We start from the raw sequence: 24,954 nt of genomic DNA on the forward strand, positions 1-24,954 counted from the left end.
TCCCAGCAAATTAGGGACACTGTTGCTCCTGGGGTATCGGCGAGGACCATTCGCAACCGTCTCCATGAAGCTGGGCTACGGTCCCGCACACCATTAGGCCGTCTTCCGCTCACGCCCCAACATCGTGCAGCCCGCCTCCAGTGGTGTCGCGACAGGCGTGAATGGAGGGACGAATGGAGACATGTCGTTTTCAGCGATGAGAGTCGCTTCTGCCTTGGTGCCAATGATGGTCGTATGCGTGTTTGGCGCCGTGCAGGTGAGCGCCACAATCAGGACTGCATACGACCGAGGCACACAGGGCCAACACCCGGCATCATGGTGTGGGGAGCGATCTCCTACACTGGCCGTACACCACTGGTGATCGTCGAGGGGACACTGAATAGGGCACGGTACATCCAAACCGTCTTCGAACCCATCGTTCTACCATTCCTAGACCGGCAAGGGAACTTGCTGTTCCAACAGGACAATGCACGTCCGCATGTATCCCGTGCCACCCAACGTGCTCTAGAAGGTGTAAGTCAACTACCCTGGCCAGCAAGATCTCCGGATCTGTCCCCCATTGAGCATGTTTGGGACTGGATGAAGCGTCGTCTCACGCGGTCTGCACGTCCAGCACGAACGCTGGTCCAACTGAGGCGCCAGGTGGAAATGGCATGGCAAGCCGTTCCACAGGACTACATCCAGCATCTCTACGATCGTCTCCATGGGAGAATAGCAGCCTGCATTGCTGCGAAAGGTGGATATACACTGTACTAGTGCCGACATTGTGCATGCTCTGTTGCCTGTGTCTATGTGCCTGTGGTTCTGTCAGTGTGATCATGTGATGTATCTGACCCCAGGAATGTGTCAATAAAGTTTCCCCTTCCTGGGACAATGAATTCACGGTGTTCTTATTTCAATTTCCAGGAGTGTATATCGGAACCAGATGAGATACGATGGCTGTCTCAGAGTTACCCCACCTGACGCATACGCTGTCGGACAAACAATCGCAACACTAAAAAATAATTAATGTTGAGTAACACAGTTTCGAAAATACGTTTGTCTAGGTAACATATTTAAGTAATTTACATTGCGAGATAATACGCACTGTAAATGTGATGTGTTGCTACATTAACAATCAACGCAACCGTCAGAATGTCGAGTGTAGGCATGCTGTCGTGCATGCCCTGTGTTGTACAGGCGCCGATGTCAGTTTGTGGGAGTGAGTTCCATGCCTTGGTCGGTCAATACAGGGACAGTTAATGCTGTTTGTGGATGACACAGGTGTTGTCGTACGATGATGTCCCATATGAGCTTGACTGGAGACAGATCTGTTGATGGAGCAGGCCAAGGCAACGTGTCGACACTATGTAGAGCATGTCGGGTTACAACACTAGTACATGGTCGAGCGTTATCCTTCTGGAAAGCACCCCCTGGAACGGTGTTCATAAATGGAAGCGCAACAGGTTGAATATCCAGACTGACGTGAGTGCTGTTGCTCTCATACGAAATCGCACCCCAGACCATAACTTGAGATGTAGATCCAGTACGTCTAGCACACGGACAGCTTATGTGCTGGTCCTCAAATGGCCTCCGTCTAAGCAACACACAGCCATCACCGGTACCGAGGCAGAACCAGCTTTCATCAGAAAACCAGAACAGACCTCCATCCTGCCCTCCAATGAGCTCTCGCTTCACACCACTGAAGTCGCAAATAGTGGTGGTTTGGGGTCAGCTGAATGCACGCTACAGGGTGTCTGGCTCGGAGCCGTCCTTGAAGTAATCAGTTTCTAACATTTGTTGTGTCACTGTGGTGCCAAGTGTTGCTCAAATTGCTGCTGCATATGCAATACGATGCGTAAGAGCGACATGCCGAAAACTACGATATTCCCTCTAGGTAATGCAACGTTACCGTCCAGAACCTGGTCTTGTTGCGATCGTACATTCTCATGACCTCCGCTGCCAGCAGTCATGTACGAGGGTTGAATGAGAAGTAATGCCTCAACCTTCGTTAATTGTTTCTGGATGGGATTATTTAATAAATCAAACGCAGAAATAATCCTTAGAATGTGCTCTTTAATTACCAATATTCATTTTTCCACATAATCACCAGCCAATGGGACACATTTCTGCCAACGATTAACAAGTTTTCTGAAGCCGTCATGGAAGACGTCGACACTGTTTCCGCAACCACAGTCTCACAGTTCTCTCAAAGTCTTCATCAGAAGCATAATGATGTCCCCGCAGATCGTCTTTCATTATCGGGAGCAAATGGAAGTGCTAAATCTGGACTGTATGGAGGATGCTGTACGGTGGTGAGATTCAGTCTCTGAAGTTCTGCTGTGGTGGCACAGATCTTCCGATAGCCAAGCAAAGCAATAATGTGACCCACACGTTCTTGTGAAATGCCGATTGTGCTTGCAGTTTCTCTCTGAGTGATACGACGATCGTCCTGAATCAAACTGTCAACATTTTGCTTCTGAAACTCGGTAGTTGCTGTCACAGGACGCCCAACTCTTTTGTTTGTCACGCAGGTCAGATGTTCCCGCCTCAACATCTTTAAACTTACTCGCTCAACGACTATAAATTAATATCTAATTTGCCGATCCATTCAAGGGCTGACCCTGTCACTTCAAAGAAATCTTCCAAGTTCCCATGGTAGTCTCTTCTGCTACAGCTTGTTATGATGTGATGGATCGTCTGGTGTTCATTTCCACAGTCACAATGAGAGGATGAAACCCTTCCCCATCGGTAGAGGTTTTCAGCACAGATGCCGTGGCCTGTGCGGATCCTATTAATTGTTTTCTTGGTACGTCGCGTTAGTTCCATACCGACTAGTCTTGTGTCAGGTCTTTAGAGGGTCTGATTTTCCTCATGGGCAATAGTGTTCCACATTTCTGTTCACTTTTTGTTGATACTGAAAGTAGCTGCCCGTAGCGGTTCCGCCAGTGGGACAGATGGCTGCCTAGATTCTAATCGGTTCATTCGCAGTGCAGGAACGTCAGAGTGCATTGGAAGCTCGGGGATTTTAAGTAATTTTTGGTATTCCTTGAGGAGGGCATTCTGTCTTCGGAGGCCTGGTAGCGCAATGTTGCTTAGAGGTGGTTACAGTATAGAGGAGTAGATTTGATGCAGCCTGTTATTGTCTTCATTGCTGCATTTAGCTCCACGTCAATTTTTCTCACATGTGTGCTATTGAGCCACACTGGGGCCCAGTATTCAGCAACTACAGATCTCCTGGCTTAAACATGCACGCGAAATTACTTCACAAATGTTCTTCCCAGAACCAACCAACCAGACACCCACGGTACAATAATTATTTCCGAATGGCGGTGCTGCATTCCAAGGTGACAAGGCCACTGTTCACATTGCTTGCATCGTTCAGGAAAAGTTTTGTGAGCATGAGGGTGAATTTTCGCTTCTCCCCTGGCCACTACGGTCAACTGCTCGCAATATTATTGAGCCTTTCTGGTACACTTTGGAGAAAAGTGTACATGATCGCTGTCCACTTCCATCAGTGTTACCTACATTTGGCGCTATTTTGGAGGAAATATTGTACAAGAGTTCGCTGAAAACTATATAGCACCTGTATTTTTCTATTCCGCGACGACCGAAAGCTGTTTTGAGTGCTAACGGTTTCCCCACGCCGTATTAGACAAGGTAATATGCCTCGTTTCTGGTATTTACATTTTTTTCCGCCCGCTGTAAAAATGTACATTCCTCTCACTCTTTTCGCTATACTATATTAGTGGTACCGAAGTATAAATATGTTCGTACCACTACAACATGTAATGTCCTTTGAAGTCGCAGCGACATTTTTGTAAGTGGTGTGTTCAAACAGTACTTCTCTGGTGCATGTTGAGCACGTTTTGCCCATATACATTAACGGATAGTTCGGTATCCCACAGGGAGGGAACAAACCGGAATCGAATCTGCGCACAATATTTACGACGTTTGTCTAGTATCTGGGACAGCTTGCGCGTGAGACGACATCGACCACGGAGCTGTCAGCGAACTGCTTTGTGAGAACACGGAATTTTAAGCCATACATCGTTGTCAGTATATACTCCGTTCTCTAGAACTACACCCTCTCTTAGAAAATAATTATTTTAATGCTTTTCCTTCCCCGGTCAGATTCAGGGCGGACTATTTGAGGTACACCCCCGTGAAGTGTTTGGTTCTGTTGAATAACACACTAAGCGACATGGTAGTGCACCACAGGAAGCACAAACTGGGAATATAAAGGGTGTCGCTCTTAAGAATCGTCAAGCGCATTTTCTGTGGGTTTTCGGAACATATTTTCAATTTTGTTTGTGAATTGTGTAGCTGTAACCAACTCAAACCCGTCTGTTCATCACGTCTTTCATGCGATTCTCATTGTTGCTGGAAAGCGTCGATTTGTTCCCCGTTACGAAAACAGTGATCTTTAAAGTGGAATTTTACATGCCCAATCAGTAGAGCGTCCCAAATTAGTCTAATGCGATGTTCGTTTTATCGATATGTATGAACAGGGCCAGTAAAACCCAAAGAATAATCTGTACTCCAGCAGCGAATGAGCAGCGCTGCTGCATGGCGTTACCTAATGGTTATCCTTTGGGTTTTATTGCCCCTGTTCATACATATCGATGAAGCGAACATCGTGCTAGACTAATTTGAAGCCGCCCTAACGAATGGGCGCGTGAAGTTCCGCTTTAAAAATAATTTTGTTTGTAATGGGAAACAAACTGACACTTTCCGTCGACAATGGACGCTGCATGAAAAGCTTGATGAGCAGTATTTGCTTGGGCTGAATCGAGCTACTCAATGTATAAACGAAAATATCTGCCGAAACAGCACAGAAAATGCGCCTGACGACTTTTACGAGAGACACCCTGTACATATCCCCATGCTACAGGAGGCAAAATGGCGCACCCCCTCAAGGCGGCTAAAGAAGACACTTGGATTGGCGTCATACAGCTGAAACATTCCCGCTGTTACCGGAAATGAAGCACCGCACGACTTCTGGCAATATTTGCTAATGTCAAATGTGCCGAGAAACATCATTCCTCAGAGTTTACCTTAAACTGTGTCCCTCTTTCCCTCCTGTAACTTACCCCCATTTTGTCAAAGGGCTGTGCGATTTTGTTTCAGCTTCTGTACTAGCGTATTGTGGCGCGGAGATTCCGATGTTTACCAAGACTGCAGAGTTGGGTTGACGGTTATCGCTGACACAACCGGTTTTACCCAGCGAGGTAGAGCAGTGGTTAGCACACTGGACTCGCAATCGGGGGGACGAGGGTTCAAACCCGCGTCCGGCCATCCTGATTTAGGTTTTCCGTGATTTCCCTCAATAGCTTCGGGCAAATGCCGGGATGGCTCCTTTGGAAGGGGATGGCCGACTTCCTTCTCCATCCTTCCCTAATCCGATTGGACCGATGACCTCGCTGTCTGGTTCCCTCCTCCGCCCCCCCTCCTCCCGCTCCCGCCCAACATCAACCAACCAACCAATGGTTCAAATGGCTCTGAGCACTATGGGACTTAACATCTGTGGTCATCAGTCCCCTAGAACGTAGAACTACTTAAACCTAACTAACCTAAGGACATCACAAACATCCATGCCCCAGGCAGGATTCGAACCTGCGACCGTAGCAGTCGCGCGGTTCCGGACTGAGCGCCTAGAACCACTAGACCACCGCGGCCGGCGCAACCAACCAATCAACCGGTTTTCGGTTATACCAGTTTTTTCACCTCTAGTTTCACCTGACTATCAAAACCGCTCAAAATAACCGATTTTTGAAATAATCGAACGTCGGTTTCTGTAATTTGCAGCGGTAACCGGAGACATCGAACAAAGATTGTCAGTTCTAAGACTCCATCAGACTTTTGCATTATATGTTTCAAGACACATATAATCAAATTATCAAATAAAATAGGTAAATAAAAGAAAACTTAGTTAGTCCACAGTCCGCTGCGTTTTTCGAAAAGCAGTGAGAGCTTGAATACTACAGAAAATTCACCAGCACTCTCCTACTGATTCTAATTTTTTAAATATCTGTTCAAAAATTGTATTCGTCCGGCCATCCTGATTTAGGTTTTCCGTGATTTCCCTAAATCGCTCTAGGCAAATGCCGGGATGGTTTCTTTGAAAGGGTACGGCCGATTTCCTTCCCTAATCCGATGAGACCGATGACATCACTGTCTGGTCTCCTTCCCCGAACAATACACAACACACACACACACATACACACACACACACGCACACACACAAATCGTAATGTAATCGAGGATCATACTACTATTTAGAAATTACAAATAGCCATTACCAAAAGATGAGAACTGAGTTTGGAGACCTATATTTTTCGTGTTACAATGTCCGTTTGCAAGGGTACAAGGAGATAAGAGTATGACACAGGAAGCAGATCAGCTATTTTTTTATTTTTATTAGAAATATAAGTGAATTGTTAAGTTTTTGGTTTATTACGTTGCCACAACTTCCTTTCTCTTTCATTATTTAGTAGAAATGTCAGGCAAATAACAACTTTTTGTGTAACGTTTGTATCGTTCTTTTTCTTTAATCATGTCGAATGGAAAATCCTTTTTTAGTCAGATAGGTATCTTTAGTTTCTGACGGGAATTTGAATAGAACTGATTGCTGACAAAAGCAAAAATACTCTTTTGGAAAAATTCAAATGAACAGTTTAGATAGTAGGCAAAGTATGACACTTGCCGGGAAGAATTATATGCCAATAGTTAAAGTTCCAATAATGAATTAGTCAAGTGATCAACTGTACGTCCATGGGGTTGCGGGGGCTGAACGATGTAAACAAAGGATAAAAGTTCTTCTTCGCCCCGCGGGATTAGCCGAGCGGTCGGCCGGCACAGTAGCTCAGCGTGTTCGGTCAGAGGGTTTAGCTACCCTCTGTAATAAAAAAAAAACTGAGTTAATCGATCGTCTTCGAACTTAGAACGGATGTCTTACGACGTCCGCCCCGAGCAGATGCAACGAACAAAATGAGATTAAAAAAAAAAAAAGAAAAAAAAACATTTTCCTAGCCGCGCTGGATTAGTCCAGCGGTCTAAGGCGCTGCAGTTATGGACTGTGCGGCTGATCCCGGCGGAGGTTCGAGTCCTCCCTCGGGCATGGGTGTGTGTGTTTGTCCTTAGGTTGATTTAGGTTGAATAGTGTGTAAGCTTAGGGACTGATGACCTTAGCAGTTAAGTCTCATAAGATTTCACACACATTTCAACATTTTTTTCATTGTCCAATCGTTTCATAAATGCTCGTTCTGTATTGTTTTGATCTCTAAATTGACTCATTTCATCGGATACAATACCACTTTAAAGACTATACCAACCTATCAGAAGCCACAGTACGTGCTACCAACCCCCATTTTTTTTTTAAAAAAAAGTAAAGAAGTGTTATATTTTAAAGCACTACCTTTTAGTAGTACTTTTATGGCAAAATGATATCGGTTTATACACGGTTATCAACAAAAAAATAAAAAATCCTGTAATTACCGAGCTCAAACAAATACCGAAAAATACTGATTATTCAGAACTAACACACAGGTATCGGTTTTAACCGGTCGGTATTTCCCATCCCTACTGCAGACACGTGTCTGCACTTACGTTGCCTTTTCTTGTGTGAAAAATAAATCATACTCTTTCAGCTCAGTAGCGGGCCAAGTTCAGGGCTTCTTTCTTGTCCAGCCACAAATTGTCGAGGTTGCACATTACTACAATCGTCGTTACCACGGCCCAACGTGATATTGGTTGTTTTCACCGGGACCACCCGTATTCTTCAAAATGGTTCAAATGGCTCTGAGAACTATGGGACTTAACATCTGAGGTCATCAGTCCCCTAGACTTAGAACTACTGAAACCTAAGTAACCTAAGGACATCACACACATCCATGCCCGATGCAAGATTCGAACCTGCGACCGTCGCAGCAGGGCGACTCCGGACTGCAGCGCTTAGAACCGCTCGGTCACAACGGCCGGCGCGTCTTCTTACGTAGTTTGGGGTCCTCAATGTTTTCCAGATTGTTGTGGCGTCGCCAGGAACTGGCTGTGCTGGTGGCTAGTCAGGTGGCTGTTCTTCAATTACCACCAAATACTTTTTTTTTTTTTCGTTTTCGATTTGAAGTGATACCTCTTGGGTGCCCCCCCCCCCCCCCCACCCTGTCCCCCTTCCTGTTTTTATCCGATAGTCTCGAGTGCAAAGCCGGCCCCGTGGTGAACTGTGCCACCGTTGGAGCGTGGAGAACAAAGCAGCGCGGGTGGTCCACACTCTGCTGACGGCGTACGGCGGGGAACACGCGCGGCCGTCACCTGCCGGCGGAGGGCGAAGCCCCACCGGCGCAGAGCGGGGACAGATATATCGCGTTGCCTGTTTTGTCAATACGGGCGGCCGGAGGAGCACTTGATGAAGGAAACCCCTGGTCTAATCCGGACGAGGCGCGTTAAGAGTCGGCCGCGCGCGTCCCGCCGGCAGGGCCGCATTATCGAACGCTGGCCGCGCCAGAGACATCTGTGAGGCGCGCCGTGGCACCGCCGCCAGAGGCCGCGGGCGACACCTGCTCCCTGCCACCGGGCGCGCGCAACCAACACCGACTCAAAGGAAGGCCTCGGCGCTTGTTGGTGACGTCACGTCAGCTAGGCACGGCGAACGCCAGCTCTGTTGCAAGCAGAAACGCCTGGTCGAGCTGATCACTATAAATCTCTTATTTTTGGACAAAATGTTTGGTATTGTTTTCGATTCTGCAGTTTTATTTAGATGAAAGATTTTCTTACTATCGTAAAGCTACAAATGAAGATCATAGTTCCGTATTACTGAACCCTGTCGAAACAAACGTAGATCAATATGCTTTGCCCTATTGCAAGCTTCGGAAATTTTACATTCAAGTAACTATATTTACTTGATCCATTTTGTTATCGAAACTTATCCCAACCCCCTTACAATTAACTCGTTTCTTTTATTTATTTTTTTATTTTCGTTTGACATCGTCACTGGAAATGTGAACTAATTTGCATGTGTAAATGTCCAACTGCTGCCAGTCATTAGATTACAGTCGTTTTCAACGAAAGGAATTCTAAACAGGAAACAAAATAGCTTCATACATCGAAAATATTGCTGAGCTTAAACTTTTTTAAACATGCACATTAGAAAAGATAAATATTCCCCTATTGCAACTGAAAGGAGAAACTTTATAAGATAAAAAAGTTTTATTTGATGAAACAAGTATCTCTCTTTTGCCTCTTCTTCTGTCCCCCACCCCCTCCCCCAACGTGTGCAGTCGCAAGATATTTCATTAACGTTCAGTGCTTCTCACCCCATAGTCAACCAAGATACCTAAAGAAGAGCACCAATATGTTCACAGTTCCTTGTAAAAGCAACCCAGTACAAACGTAACTTCCTCAGATTTACAAATAAGGTAAAGAAGCACGAATTCTGTTGCTGCTGGACCATGAAGTTGTTTTTGTATGTCAATCCTTAAAACAAGTGGAAATTTAAGTTCAGGAATACACTATCTGTTAAGAAGTGCAATGAATTGCACAATTAATTGATCGCAGAAATCTCTCAGAACAATGTGTGTTGGTCAACTAACGCCAATAGTTTCACATTTTCCTGTGTCAGAGAGGGAGACACCACCATTATGAGTATGCCTGCAACAGACCTGACGTTCGCCGTGCCTAGCTGACGTGACGTCACCAACAAGGGCCGAGGCCTTCCTTTGAGTCGGTGTTGGCGCAACCCACTCTGAACGGACACCACGCCACACTGTCTGTGCAACGTACCTTCAGCCACCCATGAGCAAAGCAAAGGGGGAGGGGTGGAGGGGAGGGGGAGATTAAGCCCCCCCATCCCAAAATACTCAATTTTACTATGAACATTCCTATTTTTACTTGCACTGATCATCTAGAACATTGTGGCCATCGACCTAATATCGACATAAATCCATCCAGGCGACAGCAGCGTAACCTGGCGGGGAATGACTGCTAGTCAGACAAACGCACGGTGCATGTAGTGCCAGCGAGCATGCTCTCCGTGTGTAGAACGGGGAAGGCGCGCGATCTACCTGAGTTTAGCCTGGGGCAGATTGTGATGTAAACTGCACGACTTGCCAGGTGTTCGAGGAGTGCTGTGTATAGCGTCTTCAGTTCGTAGCGAAACTAAGACGAAACCACGTCAAGACACCGTGGGGTTATGCGGCCAGGCAGATTGCGGACTCCGTAGGCTGGGTAGACTGGTAAAACAAGACAGGCAGCGAACTGTGGTGGAACTAACATCAGACTGTAATGCTGGGCAGAGTACAAGTGTGTCTGAACACACAGTCCACCGAACAGTCCTAGTGACGGGCCTGCAGCCGACGACCCATGCATGCGCTAATGTTAATACCACGATATCGGCAACCACGAATGAAATGTACGTGACCATCGGCAGTGGACGTTGGCGCTGTGGCGGAGCGTTGCATGATTTCATCAGTCCCGATACCTTCTTCATCATGCCGATGGGGAGACGCGAATCCGCCGTCTTCCAGCGGAACAGCTCCCCGACACCTGTACTGCGGGACGGAAACAAGCTGACGGCGGCTCCATTATGCTCCGGGGAACTTTCACATGGGCATCCATGGGTCCAGTAGAGCTCGAGCAAGGCACCATGACGGCCATGGAGTATTGTACACTGTGTAAGTAGGCTGTTTAGGTTTTTATGTTGGTAACGCCACGTAGCGCTCTGTATGAAAATCACTGGCTGTGCTGTGTGAAGTCTGTGGCTGGTTTGCATTGTTGGAATTTGCTATTGAAGTGTTGAGCAGTTGGCTGTTAACAGCGCATAGCGTTGCGCAGTGGGAGGTGAGCCGCCAGCAGTGGTGGATGTGGGGAGGGAGATGGCGTAATTTTGAGAGCGGACGATCGGGACGTGTGTCCATCAGAAAGAATAAACTTGTAATATTGGATATCGTGGACTGATATATATATATAATGGATTGCTGCTATAAAAGAGGACATGAAAGAGGCAGATATAAAACAAGATGAAATTCAAGACAGAAAATTATTTGGGCAAAAAATTCATGACTGGATAGTTGGTCAAGCTGAAAAACCAAAGAAAACTGGAACCACATGGTCTGATGAAAGGAAAAGAGCTCATTCCGAGAGAATGAAAACAATTTGGGCAGAGAGAAAGTCTAAAAGAAAATAACTGAATGCCCCGTGATTGTACTTCGCGTGGTCCAGTAGGGCCCAAACGTGAATAATAATAATATATATATATATATATATATATATATATATATATATTATGACTTTTGAACACTATTAAGATAAATACATTGTTTGTTCCCTATCAAAATCTTTCATTTGCTAACTATGCCTATCAGTAGTTAGTGCCTTCAGTAGTTTGAATCTTTTATTTAGCTGGCATTAGTGGCGCTCGCTGTATTGCAGTAGTTCGAGTAACGAAGATTTTTGTGAGGTAAGTGATTTGTGAAAGGTATAGGTTAATGTTAGTCAGGGCCATTGAAAGTCAGATTGCGTTGCGCTAAAAATATTGGCTGTCAGTTTAGTGTTGATCAGAATAGGTAAAGAGCGAAATGTCTGAGTACGTTCAGTTCTGCTCAGCTGTTTGAAAATCAAATAATGTAAGAGGTTTATCAGCACAGTAATTCATTAATTTTTCTAAGGGAACGTTTCAACTGGTTACAGACCATGACGATCATGATTTACGACGGCAGTGGCATTTTTCAACCCAAGGCCAGGAGTGTGATGGTGTAGTTCGAGGCACACAGTGCCGAATTGCAGTTGATGTGCTGGCTCCCCAATTCTGTGGAAATTAGTAAGTAAAGCTTCATACAAAGTAGCCTGGTAGCTATAACTAAACGTTCCCTGTTTATAAAGTGTTATAACACGAAAACTAATTACCATACAAGTACCAAACTTTGGCAGCATTAACATCCAGAGTACAGGGTGTATGATTTCCATGCATTACAGCACCACCGTACAGTTCCAACTGTGGCCACCACGTGCCGTGTTCAGTCATTGTGATTCATAGTGTAACACACCTGACCAGTCGCAGTGCACTTGTTGACATGTCAACATGAGCTTTGACAAAAGGAGCAGGATATTACTGGGGAAGCTCTACTACCAAAACAACAGTAATGAAACAGCTGCACTTCGAGAATATCCCCAGCTGAAAGAGTTACGGAAGGGTCCTCTTTCTCCACCTGCTGTGTGGAGCATGATGAAGAAGTTCAAGTGGAGAACTGGGCGTCGCCCCAGGAAGAGGTCGACGACTGGTTGCACCACAGGTGGTTGATGAAATCGCTGTTGCTACGGCAGACAACGCTGCGGGCAATTCCCGATCGTCAGGCAATGCCTGTGGTGTGTCACGACAGTTGAACATCTTGTAGTCTACTGTACGGAAAGTGCTTCGAACCATTCTCAAATGGTATCCGTACAAGATCCATATCGTACAGCAGCTTTCACCAGAGAACGCACAACGAAGTGTTGATTTCGCTCTCCACTTTCTCGCAAGGACTGAAGTTGAAGAGGACTGGTCCTGGACCATCCTGTGGACAGACGAAGCTCAGTTTTCTCTGAGGGGTGAGGTAAACACACAGAATTGCCGAGTATGGGGCTCTTCACCTCCAGTCACTGTGAATGAAGTTCCTCTGTACGGTGAACGTGTCACTGTGTGATGTGGCTTTACGGCTACGTTCATCATAGGTCCATTCTTTTTTTAACAATTTGGCACTCAAGGACCAAAGACGTGCAGTGTGATTGGCCAGCGTTATTGCTGTATGCTTCGCCAGCATGTCATACTCTCCCTACAGAGAGACGGATCAAACGCAACAGTTTTAATGCAAGATGGAGCCCCACAGCACATCGCTCGTGAAGTCACCTGCTTCTTCGGGACAGATTTGGAAACGATCGAATTATCAGCCGGCATGAGCATCTGATATCACTCCCTGTGATTTCTGGTTTTTGGGCTACGTAAAGGACACGAGTTACCAGGGAAACATTCACACATGTGCTGATCTGAAGCGCAGCATATCAAGAGAGTTAGCCAACATACCTACCGACATGCTTCGTTCTGCTGTGCAGAATACACTCCTGAGGTTTCAGACTCTTCTGGACACTGATGGACGCCATATTGAGCCCCTTTTGTAGCAATTGCGGTAGGCAATGGTATGATTTACCGTAAAACAAGGAAACTCTGTCCGAACGGGCCACGAAAGCCCAACGGTACCGATCGGCCGCCGTGTCAACCTCAGCCCACAGGCGTCACTGGATGCGGATATGGAGGGGTATGTGGTCACTACCCCTCTCTCCCAGTTGTATGTCAGTTTACGAGACCGAAGCAGCTACTGCTCAATCAAGTTGCTCCTCAGCTTGCCTCACAAGGGCCGAGTGCACCCCCGCTTGCCAACAGCGCTCGGCAGACCGAATGGTCACCTACCCAATTGCTAGCCCAGCCCGACAGCGCTTAACTTCGGTGATTTGACGGCAACCGGTGTTACCACTGCGGCAAGGTCGTTGGCATATGATGTAACGTAGCAGCACGTTAAAAGTGTTTCAGTTTCATTGATTCTGCATTATTTCTTTTCCCAGTGTCCTTGACATTAGTGCGATCAAGTCTGGTACTCGTGCGGTAATTCGTTTCCGTGCTATAACGTGTTAAATAGAGAAAGTTTAATTATAACCACCTGATACGTCGTCCAGCCACACTTGCGGTCAGAAGAGACACTAGGTAATCATGATATCAGACGGTTTTAACTGCACGATGTGAAAGAGAAAGCCTGTTTAATTTTTTTTAATCATTAGTTATAAGGTTCCGAAGGACCAAGCAAGCCAAAGCTACATCGTGGAACGAGTTAGTACATAGTATACAAAACGGCGATTAGAAAATTTGCGAACGGAAGTAATTGGAGAACAAAGAAAACACAAAAAATTGTGAGAGGGCATACGAATTAGTAACACCTTACGGAGAAAAGTTCTGTTACTGGGGGAACTCCTCCACAGAACAGAAGGAATTTGTCACAAGGAAATCTTTCAATTTAGATTTGAAGATTTAGAGTTTATCTTTCTTTGCAATTCTGTTGGGAGTCTACTGAAAACGAAACCTGCTAATAGTACACATCTCTCTATACAGTGGTTAATGAAGCGTTGTCCAAGTGCGAGTCGTATTTCCGTTTAGTGTTCACTGTATCAACGTTGCAGTTTCTCCTCAATGAGTCAATGTTCTCAGTAACAAATTCCGTAATGGTGTATACGTTCGGTGATGGCAGGGTTACAATTCCGAGATGCCTGAAGAACATAAAGTTCGCCAACTGATACCTCCGTTCTGTCTGACCACCTTTTTTTGGGCTGACGTATTCTTGTGAGCGTACAGATTTGTTTCAAAATATGAATAAAGTTGCCTTCAACCAAGACCCTAAACTTGCAAAAGTTTTTGGGGTACATTGTATGTCACGTTCGTGCGTTAGTACCGCTAGGGTGTGAGTCTGTTTTTTAACCTCAGACAGTTACATTACGATGTCGTCGGGGGCGCAGTGACATTTATGTCGGTCTTTGAAGGTAAGAAAATACCGAAGGACTATAACTACACTTTCATCTCAAGAGAGGCCTCAGTTAAAATCTTTTGAGTTATCGAGTATCGAAAACAATCCTTACCAGTTCGTATGTTCTCTTTCCCTACCTATAGTTCAACTCTATGCTGTGTAAATAATAGTTTTAAAAATTAGGAATTGAATTTTGATGGTTCTAAGTGTTGATAAATTCATGTTTGACGTTTACAAAAAATGTCAAGACGAATATTTAAGAACGCTTTCTAACGGTTGCTCTTCGCTATTGGTTATTTATAAATTGCATCGATTACCTCATTATTTACTTTTTGTTTCGTTTGCAGTGGGTATCAAAACGCCGGTAAATCAAGTTTTGACAACGGTTTGTATCTCACGCTCCACGTGAGCTGGAACTTTTTTAATGTAATTCGTACGGACTAACACCTGTGTAAACAAACCTAATGCTGAAATTGCGGCACAAACCGCCCGCCTGTCTGTTATGAGTGTGATGATACAGGAAATTATTATGAAAATAGAAATATCTGCATTACTGGACTGACGCAATTAAAATACTACTCGGCGCTCTGAAAATCCGTTTTGTCGCATTTCTAGTCGCTTTCAGTTCACGGCAATTTGTTTTAATAAAATCGTCGCATTATGGCAAAACGTTTAATGAAAACATAATTCGCCGCAATTAGCGATTCTGCATGTTGTTTCGCTATTGAACTGTTAACTGGCTGGCAGATAGAACGGAATAACACTGAAAATCTGTATTTGCTGTGCACTTTTTCGCAACAGTTCCATTTTATTTCCCCACAGCTATAAACGCATTTCGCTCAGTAATACACCTTTTTCCTATTGTTGTTCTGCTGCGGCTGCATAAAAAAGATCTCAGGACAAATATGCATCTCTGAAGTTTTTTCTTCATGTCACAACTCTTAAGAAGAGTCTTTGCCGCAGCAGTAGACACACATTGCTGTTTTAGACGCAAGCTTTGTTTTCGTCTCGACAATTTGCTCCGGTTAAGACGTCTGGGCTACGAGGAAGTGGTCGTGATCAGAACCAGTCTGAAGAGCTACTGAAAGTGTTAAGAGTGTTATAGGATAGGTTGTGCTAAGATATAATTGTTCAGAAAAAAATTCGATACGTTGCGTCGTTGCCGATTTAATTAGTATTGATGTTAGCCAATCAGGTCGTTGAGCGCGCAAATTCAAGCACTTGCCCCTGCTAAAATACGATAACGGACAGACATCTGTGGGTCCGTGAGTTTTCACTTGTTCAGATGCTCATTAATAATTAAGATGTCCCTTTTTTGGAAGTGATAAACTTACGCTAAGTGAGCAAAAGCTACATTTGTTCGGTTTCAGGGAACCAAACGAAGAACACTTTCTGGGACACTGTCTCCGGCAGGCTGCTTGAATTTCCACTTGCAGCGACCTGATTGGCTAAGTTCAATGCTAATTACGTCGGAAACGGTCCAACCTACGGAATTTTTTCCTTAACAGTTATTTCTCAACATAGTCTACCCTACTACACCCTTACAAGCTTTTCAGGCTGATTCTGACCACCCGGTATAATAGTATTCGCTAACGTTTCGTCTCCGACTGTAGAGTCATCTTTGAAAGTAAAGCGGCAACTCTATCAAGGGCTCGACGGTCTCCCTTTTCACAGAGCATTACAAAGGGCACCATCTTCGTCTCGTAATGTCAGTTTCGTGATTATCTCCGGATAGGGCCACCGTTCTCGATTAAAAATAATTGACTGTCATTCTGTTCGTGAGAAGTCGAGATTCATATTTTATCTCACTTAACCTCTTCTTCTTTTCTGTTAAAATGATTATAAATCTTATGCTCTTTCTATACGTGCGGGGACGATAATGCACTGTCTACGGCACAACGCTAGTCTCATTTAATTTTCTTTCCTAGTTTCCGTCTCGGAAAACGCCAAGAGATATGCCACGGAGAGACTCTCGTGCTTCCTATAGCCAACTGAGAGAGCTTTTCCGTGATTTCCCTAAGTCGGTTCAGACAAACGCGGGGATGGTTCATTTGGAAGGGCACGGCCGATTTCGTTCCCCACCTTTCTATAATTTGAGCTTGTGCTCCGTCTCTAATGACCTCGTTGTCGACGTGCTGTTAAACACTAATTTCCTCCTCCTCCGAAGTTCAACACCCCGTAGGTATCGTGGTGACTGGAGACAAATCATCAGTTCTATTGGAGAAGTGCTGGTAGTTTAACAGGCTGCGGTTTTGTTGAAAGAACCGTGATCAAGAAAAACGGCGAGCTATCTAAATCAGGACACCACATGAGGATATCGACCGCATTCTTCGCGAATACGAGTTCAGTTTCTCAGAAACTGCAAGACCTCGTTCGGTCTATTACCAGAAATTTATGCCGGCCGGAGTGGCCGTGCGGTTTTAGGCGCTACAGTCTGGAGCCGAGCGACTGCTACGGTCAAAGGTTCGAATCCTGCCTCGGGCATGGATGTGTGTGTTGTCCTTAGGTTAGTTAGGTTTAATTAGTTCTAAGTTCTAGGCGACTGATGACCTCAGAAGTTAAGTTGCATAGTGCTCAGAGCCATTTGAACCAGAAATTTATATACAATAAACAACGTAGAATACCGTCTCTGAGGGCTAATCAACGTACATTGCAGGTCAATTATGCTTCTGATGAGTATAGTAGCGAGTAGTTGACGTGGTCAATAGTTTTACAAGTAGGTCGGTTATTGAGGTACTGTGGTACCATTATTGCTAGATGGAGTACGTTCTATGCTTCTTATCAAGTAAGTGGTAGGCTATTGGCGATACTGGACGAATTTAAAATGTAATTTAATGACACTGAGAATTTTGGAGTTTTAGTGCGCCAGAGTTTTCAGTGAAGTCAATCAAGAGTTATTCATTTCTCATGGGTGAAGCCAGAGAGGGAAACACAGCGTTCCATAGTTAACTCTGTCATGAGTGGCAATGAAGCACTGAAAGAAGGAAGTCCAGAGTCTGGTGCTCCATTCACATACGGATCATCAGAGATGGCGATCCAAGTCAACTGAAGGAGAACAGATGCAGAAATAGCACATGGTCCATTTGTAGATACCATACAAACATCCGCGTCAAAGAAACGCCTGAGGTCTGATGGCGAATTGAACCCAGTCCTTCCGAATATGAGTGTAGTGCCTTCACCATTGCATCATCCCTGTCATAGGTAATAAAGAGAGCAAGGTAGGTAACGTACTATTCAGTTGCATGGCGCTGTTGGTTGAGAGGATACTCTGTCGTTAGCACTGCTCCTTGCAGACATGTTGGATGACCAGCGTTGATACATCAACAAATCGGCCAGTATCATTCACGGTGTAGTCATGGGCACGTTGAAACACGATAGCTCCTTTCTGCCATTCTGTTACGCCTCCAAGCAGACACACCATCCTGTGCTGGTCCCATACAATCGTCTGGTAGATACAAACCTCTTCAGCCCCGTAACTTACGTCAACTGCGCAGGGCCACGTGACCACTTGTATCAGTTCTACATCCTCTAAAAAGCTCCAAATTAAATTCTATAAGTACAGAGAAAGTCGAAAATGGCCACTCCATTAGGTCCGTTTGTAAGATAAGCTGTGTGCTGTGGTACGATGAGACGTTAACAAACGTGTAGCACACCACAAAACTTTCATTTCGGAAAAGCGGATGTGAAGGATAACTCTTTATAAGGTACCGAGCCGAGACGAATAGTTTGATGTAGCACAATTATGGTCTATCAAGCAGGGAGACGTTAACAAACGTGCAGCACGCCACAAAACTTTCATTTCGGAAAAGCGAATGTGAAGGATAACTCTTTATAAGGTACCGAGCCGAGACGAATAGTTTGATGTAGCACAATTATGGTCTATCAAGCAGGGAAACAAGCTCAAGCTGGCCTACAAAAGTCATTTAAGCTACAACGCATGTTCGCCGCGAGAGATTATGAATATCCTCTCGCCCTCTTACGCCATCGTCTTAGTCAGTCGGATGTTTTATTTTCCTTATTTCGTTAACATTACTAATTTGAACTTTCGCATGAGGATAACGAGTGTAAACGTTATGCAAAAACTAACTGCATTCAGAATTCTGTCTAAACTGAGCCCTTACAAGCGCAGCAGTCTCGTAGTAAAGCCAGTGAAACAAAACGATTTTATCGTTAATTTCCCGCTGTTAAAATTCACAAAAGTTTGAGGCAAAATTTACACGAAAAGTTAATTTTACAATCTGTAAATGCAAGAACTAGACTGCAGTATGACGGGGGTGGTGAAGCCGCTGTCGTGGAAACGAAATTATTCACCCGCAACTAAGACGATTAAATAATTTATCCCTCGCACAGGCAATGTGGAGTTTGTTTTGCTGTTGGGTGAAGATGTCGTGTCCTGTACTTTTAGTGATAATGACTACACCCTCAACCGTGAATAAAATAACAAATAAGGTAACTCTCCCTATCACTGTTAGACAACACAATAATAAGATACATTTGTCATTGAAATACATATACCCGCAGTTTATCACGGAGTTTAGCAAAGAATACATCGTTGGAGAATCACAAACAGGTTCAGTATTTTAAGTTAGCACCTAGCTGTGGGTGAAGAGTGCTCTGAAGTCGAATGAAACAATACAAAGGAGTGCACACAAACACACTACACACACACACACACACACACACACACATTATACAGGAAACCAAGTTACAGTACATTGCTAACCGCGCTGGGTAGCCGCGCGGTCTAGGGCGTCCTATCACGGTCCGCGCGGTCTCAGGCGTTTTGTCACGGTCCGCGCGGCCTCCCTCCGTCGGAGGTTCGAGTCCTCCCTCGGGTATGGGAGTGTGTGTTGTCCTTAGCGTTAAGTTAATTTAAGTTACCGATGACCTCAGAAGTTTGGTCCCATAAGACCTTACCACAAATTTCCAAACACATTGCTCTACTGCAGCCACTTTAAAAAGGGCCTAAGCCGAGAGGAAACTATAGTGTGTGCCGCAGGAGAGAGTAATGACGGGACGGCTTAGTATACAGAAGCTGTCAACGCACCGGCATCAGTGGAGATTTCGGACGGCCACGTTACGTAACTGAATATTGCGAAGAACTGAGAACTAACAGTTCGAAGCTGGCGGTTTTATAGAGTCGCCGTCCACCCACTTTCTGTCTCCGACTACCACTTTCTTCGGAGTAACCCGAAAGAGCCGCCCGCGACTCTTCCCTAGCCTAAGCCAACGTCGAGCACCTCCCACAATTGGCAGAAGGTGGCTCTGTAGTGCCGAAGGGAACAGAGGTGTATGTGTGCGGGTCATTTAGGTCATGCTGTGGGGACTATACAGTACTCCTCCACAAACGGCCGAAATTGTCGATCTTTCTACCGGCGTAAAGCTTTCGTAGTAGTTTTCTGGCGCTACGTACAACATTTCGGATTAGTCAGTTACTATCGATGTCGACTTCATACGACTATAAAAGAAACAGGAGACAGTTTAGAGAGGTGACTAGCTGCTCTCGCAGTTAACAGTTAATGTACACTGGTGTGCAAACTTAAGGACGAAAATAATTTTCGTTTGATGTATCATTCACAACTAACATAGCTCAATGAAACTTGGATCGGACATTATAGTATAGTAGACAGCTGAAGTAAATACGCAATGAAACGAACAAATGGTTCTGAGCACTATGGCCGTCCGGAGTGGCCGAGCGTTTCTAGGCGCTACAGTCTGGAACCGCGCGACCGCTACGGTCGCAGGTTCGAATCCTGCCTCGCGCATGGATTTATGTGATGTCCTTAGGTTGGTTAGGTTTAAGTAGTTCTAAGTTCTAGGGGACTGATGACCTCAGACGTTAAGTGCCATAGTGCTCAGAGCCCTTTGAACCATTTTTTGAGCACTATGGAACTCAACTGCTGAGGTCATAAGTCCCCTAGAACTTAGAATTACTTAAACCTAACTAACCTAACGACATCACAAACATGCATACCCGAGGCAGGATTCGAACCTGCGACCGTAGCAGTCGCGCGGTTCCAGACTGTAGCGCCTAGAACCGCTCGGCCACCCCAGCCGGATAAAACGAACAGAAATGATACTTTTATTTAATTACGGTACATATGCTAATGTCACCGTGACTCATGACGGACTCCTGAAGGAGGGATATGGGTGTTAATGGAGTGTGCGACCACCACTGACGACAATGACCGACGTGCTTGTGGCAGGATGTTCCAGTCTTCCACCACCTTGGTTTACAATTGCTACATGATCATTGTATGTGGACATCCTGCACTACGTGTGCCCAACGCACACCACTACTGCTCGATGGGGTTTAAATCGGGAGGGGGGGGGGGGCAAGTTCAATTGTGTGTGAATTCCTAAGGGACCAAACTGTTGAGCTCATCGGTCCCTAGACTTACACACTACTTAAACTAACTTATGTACGAACAACACACACATCCATGCCATGCTGTGGCCAAGGCACCCATTTCGTTTACGGTGGACAAGGACGTCGAGGAAGTGCAAAGCATTATCTTTTTCCACCTCCATGGTGAACTGGATATTACTGTTGATACCATTGAGGTGTTCCATCGGACAAACAGCGCGCACTGTGGAACGAGGCAGGAAAGAGCATGAGAGGTATTATCGCCTATGCTATCCAGAGAAATCTGCGTTAGATAACGGTCAGCACATAAAATTTGACGGTACCTCTGTCTTGACTCACACCAACGGCTTCTAGGACAGTTTAATAAAGGAAGCTATTGAATTAAAAATTACCGCAAACACCCTGAATAGAGACGGTGGCTTGCAGCTCAGCGCCGTGTGGGATCGAGCGGTGTCGCGCGGTTGAAGAGGGCACATCGGACGCCGACTCAAAACATGTCCATATATGACAATGTCACTGGCACTAGTGACGTCACAGACGGCAGCTAGCGTATGTAAGGGCGCACCAACAGCCCACGAGCAGTCATACCACTTGACAACGGCCAAGGAGTGCTTGGGCGAAAGCTCGTGTAGTTTTAAGCAATTGACGCGGTTGGCAACCCGAGAACACTTTATTCAGTTTTAGGTTGTTTCCCGGCTCGATAGACCACGAGTGTCCTCATATTGTTAGTCTTGGCTTTCCCTTAATCTCTGTACTATGTTTTATACAGTTATCGTTTACACGTTGTAAAGACGTAGGCAACACAATTCAATATTTTAACAGGATAACACCCACGCCATAGTCAGGCGCTGCTGGACATTTGTGGAACAGAAGGTGGCTTTGAGGAAGAGTAGTGAAAGCCGCTGTGAAGAGGGAGGGAGTGGAGGCGCCGGCGTTGCTGACCTGTGCCCGCGGTGGCCGGCGTGGAGGCGGAGGAGACGGCGGCGGCGGCGGCGGCAGCGGCGGCGTACGGCGTCGCGTGTCCGGGGGCGGCGGCGGCGGCGGCGGCGGCGCTCTGCGCGTGCGCGGCGGCCGGGTTGCAGGCGGCCGAGACGGCGGCGGCGGCGCGCGAGTGGCTGGCGTACGACGAGCTGAGCGAGTGCAGCGGGTCGTGGTGGTGGAACATGTACGGGTAGCCGTGGTCGCGCTGCTGCAGGCAGCTGCCCGCGCCCATGCTGCTCAGGCTCGTCGACATGGAGCTGCGGCACCGGGACACACCACACTGTACGCCGCCTCGCAGCTGCTCGCTGAGCCACAATAAACGGGCAGTGACGAAACCCGCAGATACACAGCACTATAGTAACGTCTGGTTTGTAACACAGCAAGATTTTTAACACCAAGCATGAATGCCGTTTCGTATTTTAAGTTAAAGACAGAATTGGAACACTGTGACACTCCAAAATGCCCAGGGATAACACTTGACAGATCTCAAACGTCCAAAAAACACTGCATGAATTTCGAACCAAAAGTCCCCACCAGGAACAACCTACTGAGAAAACTGGCAGGATCCAACGGCACAGTCAAGCTGAAACCATCCGAACTTCTGCAGTGGCATTATGCTACTCCGCTGAAGAGTAAGCCTGTCCTGTTTGGTATAAGTCAACACATGCCAAAAAGGTGGATATTGCCTTAAAAGACACGTGCAGAGCCGGCCGGGGTGGCCGAGCGGTTCTAGGCGCTACAGTCTGGAGCCGTGCGACCGCCACGGTCGCAGGTTCGAATCCTGCCTCGGGCGTGGGTGTGTGTGATGTCCTTACGTTACTTAGGTTTAAGTAGTTCTAAGTTCTAGGGGACTGATGGCCTCAGAAGTTAAGTCCCATAGTGCACAGAGCCATTTAGACAAGTGCAGAATTATAACAGGCTGCATGAAGTTAACTTCGAATGGCTCTACTACCTTGCAGGAATTGCACCACCTCTTGTTCGAAGAGAAGTAGAATCAAAGAGGGAGAGAGCGAAATTGGAGCAAGAATAAACGCTTCCCATGCATGGGCAACAACCCTACCCAAAACGACTAGGACCAGCGAAAAGTTTCCTCAGAACATCGAAGAAATTAACAGCCACTAATGAAGAAGCCAGGCTGTACCTGTAGAGGGCTGAGGCGTCCCACCCTTCTGATATTATCAGAATCTTTAGCCCTGGTCACGATGAGAATTGGCCAGTTTGGAAGTCCTTGAATAGACTGAGGTCAGGAGAGGAGCATCACGGGTTAACCTGACAAAATTTGGATACATTGAAGAAAACAAAACGCAGTGCGACTGCGAAGAAGAACAGACTGTTCGGCACATGCTCCAGTGTCGACTGTGCACAGAAGATGACCTTCACCAGCCAACGGAAAATGCAGTGGAAGTGGCCTAATTTTGGTAAAAGATTATATAAACTGTGTTGATATGCCAACAACTGCATAAATTGTGTTTTATGTATGTTTTTAACACGAGAATAATAATATTTCATGTTTACTCTGTATGGGCTCGTATTTTTAGGTGGGGCTATCGAATTATTAACGATTTATTGGTTGATGCTGGGTAGTCTCATACCAACATTTCTATACAGTTGCACGCTTTAAGGATAACTTCGCACTGGCTCTGACAGGGGAGAACGAGGGTCTCCGTGATCTGCCGAGGGATGGAGGCAGGGCAGCTTTTATAGCTTTCAAAAGAATCGGACGACGGGGGCGTTAACTGCCTAGAACTGCCGCCCCTTAGAGAAGCCGGTGGAACGGGCTTCTCTAGGCAGCCGAGCCACTGCTATGAAAGAGTCGGGGGTGAGGCGATGCTGAAACCTTAAGATCGTATAGACAGCAGCTTACATGCACCACGAACAGCCTTTTCAGCACGGAGGTTCTCTATGGGTTGTTGGACAAATATATATAGGAGTCTCTCATAAGGCCAAACGGCTATGGAGAGGAGGATTCCGTGCAGTTGAATTACAGCTCACGTACATCCAGTAGTCAATGACAGTGGCAATGGGTAGAGAATCGGTGCTTATGGAATGTGGTATGAAGGATTTGGAGCAAAGCAAGTAGACCTGTAGATGTCAACATGGTGACAATGCATTGTAGGACAAAGGATTAAATGCAACCGAACTGCAGTCAGCATACCTGTAGCAGTCACGAACTGTCGCTATGAGTCTCGTATGGAGGAGTTTGTAGAGCTGAAGCACACTGGACACATCTAGATTAGTCAAACGTTTTGATAATGAGCTATAGGGTGTAATACATGGCATTGAAGCACAGTGAGCCATTGTGATGGCGGCGGGTTACAGACTGGAATATTATGTGAAGATGAGGTGCAGTGGACATATATAGACATGTAACGATGGGTTAGAACATGGAGGATTATGTGGAGATGATGTGTAGTGAAAATACCTCGACAAGTCAGACACCATCGCGACAGGTTATGAGATGGAGGAGTATGTGTAGTTGAAGTAGGTGAACATTGTGTGGGAGTTAACCATGGTGGCGATGGGCTCTAGGATGGAGGAGTGTGTGGAGTTGAAGCTCAGTGAGCAAACCTCTTGGAGTGAGCCTTGGTGGCAATGGGCTAGGATGTGTCAGGACATGGAGTTAAGCACAGTGAGCATGCATGTAATAGTCAGCGATTGTGGTGATGGGTAGCAGGATAGCTGCAGGACAGAAGACTATGTAGAGTTGAAGGAGGTGATTATACCGAAAGGACTCAGCCACAGTGACAAAAAATTGGTCAAATGGCTCTGACTACTATGGGACTTAACATCTGAGGTCATCAATCTCCTAGAACTTAGAACTACTTAAACCTAACTAACCTAAGGACATCACACACATCCATTTCCGAGGCAGGATTCAAACCTGTGACCGGAGCGGTAGTGCGGTCCCAGACTGAAGCGCCTAGAACCGCTCGGCCACAGCGGCCGGCTCCACAGTGCCAATGTGCTGTGATGTGGTGGGGGTACATGGAGTTGATGCTCTGTGAGCATACCCTAGCAGTCAGCAATAGTGATGATGGGTTGCAGTATGGAGATATACGTGGAGTTAAAGCAGAGTGAGCATACCTGCAG

The 24,954-nt window shown here is 46.0% G+C and overlaps 1 protein-coding gene across 1 annotated transcript in view; it reads right to left on the reverse strand.

Moving 5' to 3' along the window:
• LOC124805675 (paired box protein Pax-6-like) overlaps positions 1-24,954 on the reverse strand; it is a 337,185-nt gene that overhangs the window by 10,047 nt on the left and 302,184 nt on the right. The window contains exon 8 of the mRNA XM_047266245.1: positions 21,968-22,121. Coding sequence (XP_047122201.1) covers positions 21,968-22,121 — 154 coding nt within the window. The remainder of the gene's footprint in view (positions 1-21,967; positions 22,122-24,954) is intronic.

Source organism: Schistocerca piceifrons, chromosome 7 (assembly GCF_021461385.2).
Source record: "Schistocerca piceifrons isolate TAMUIC-IGC-003096 chromosome 7, iqSchPice1.1, whole genome shotgun sequence".
NCBI lineage: Eukaryota > Metazoa > Arthropoda > Insecta > Orthoptera > Acrididae > Schistocerca > Schistocerca piceifrons.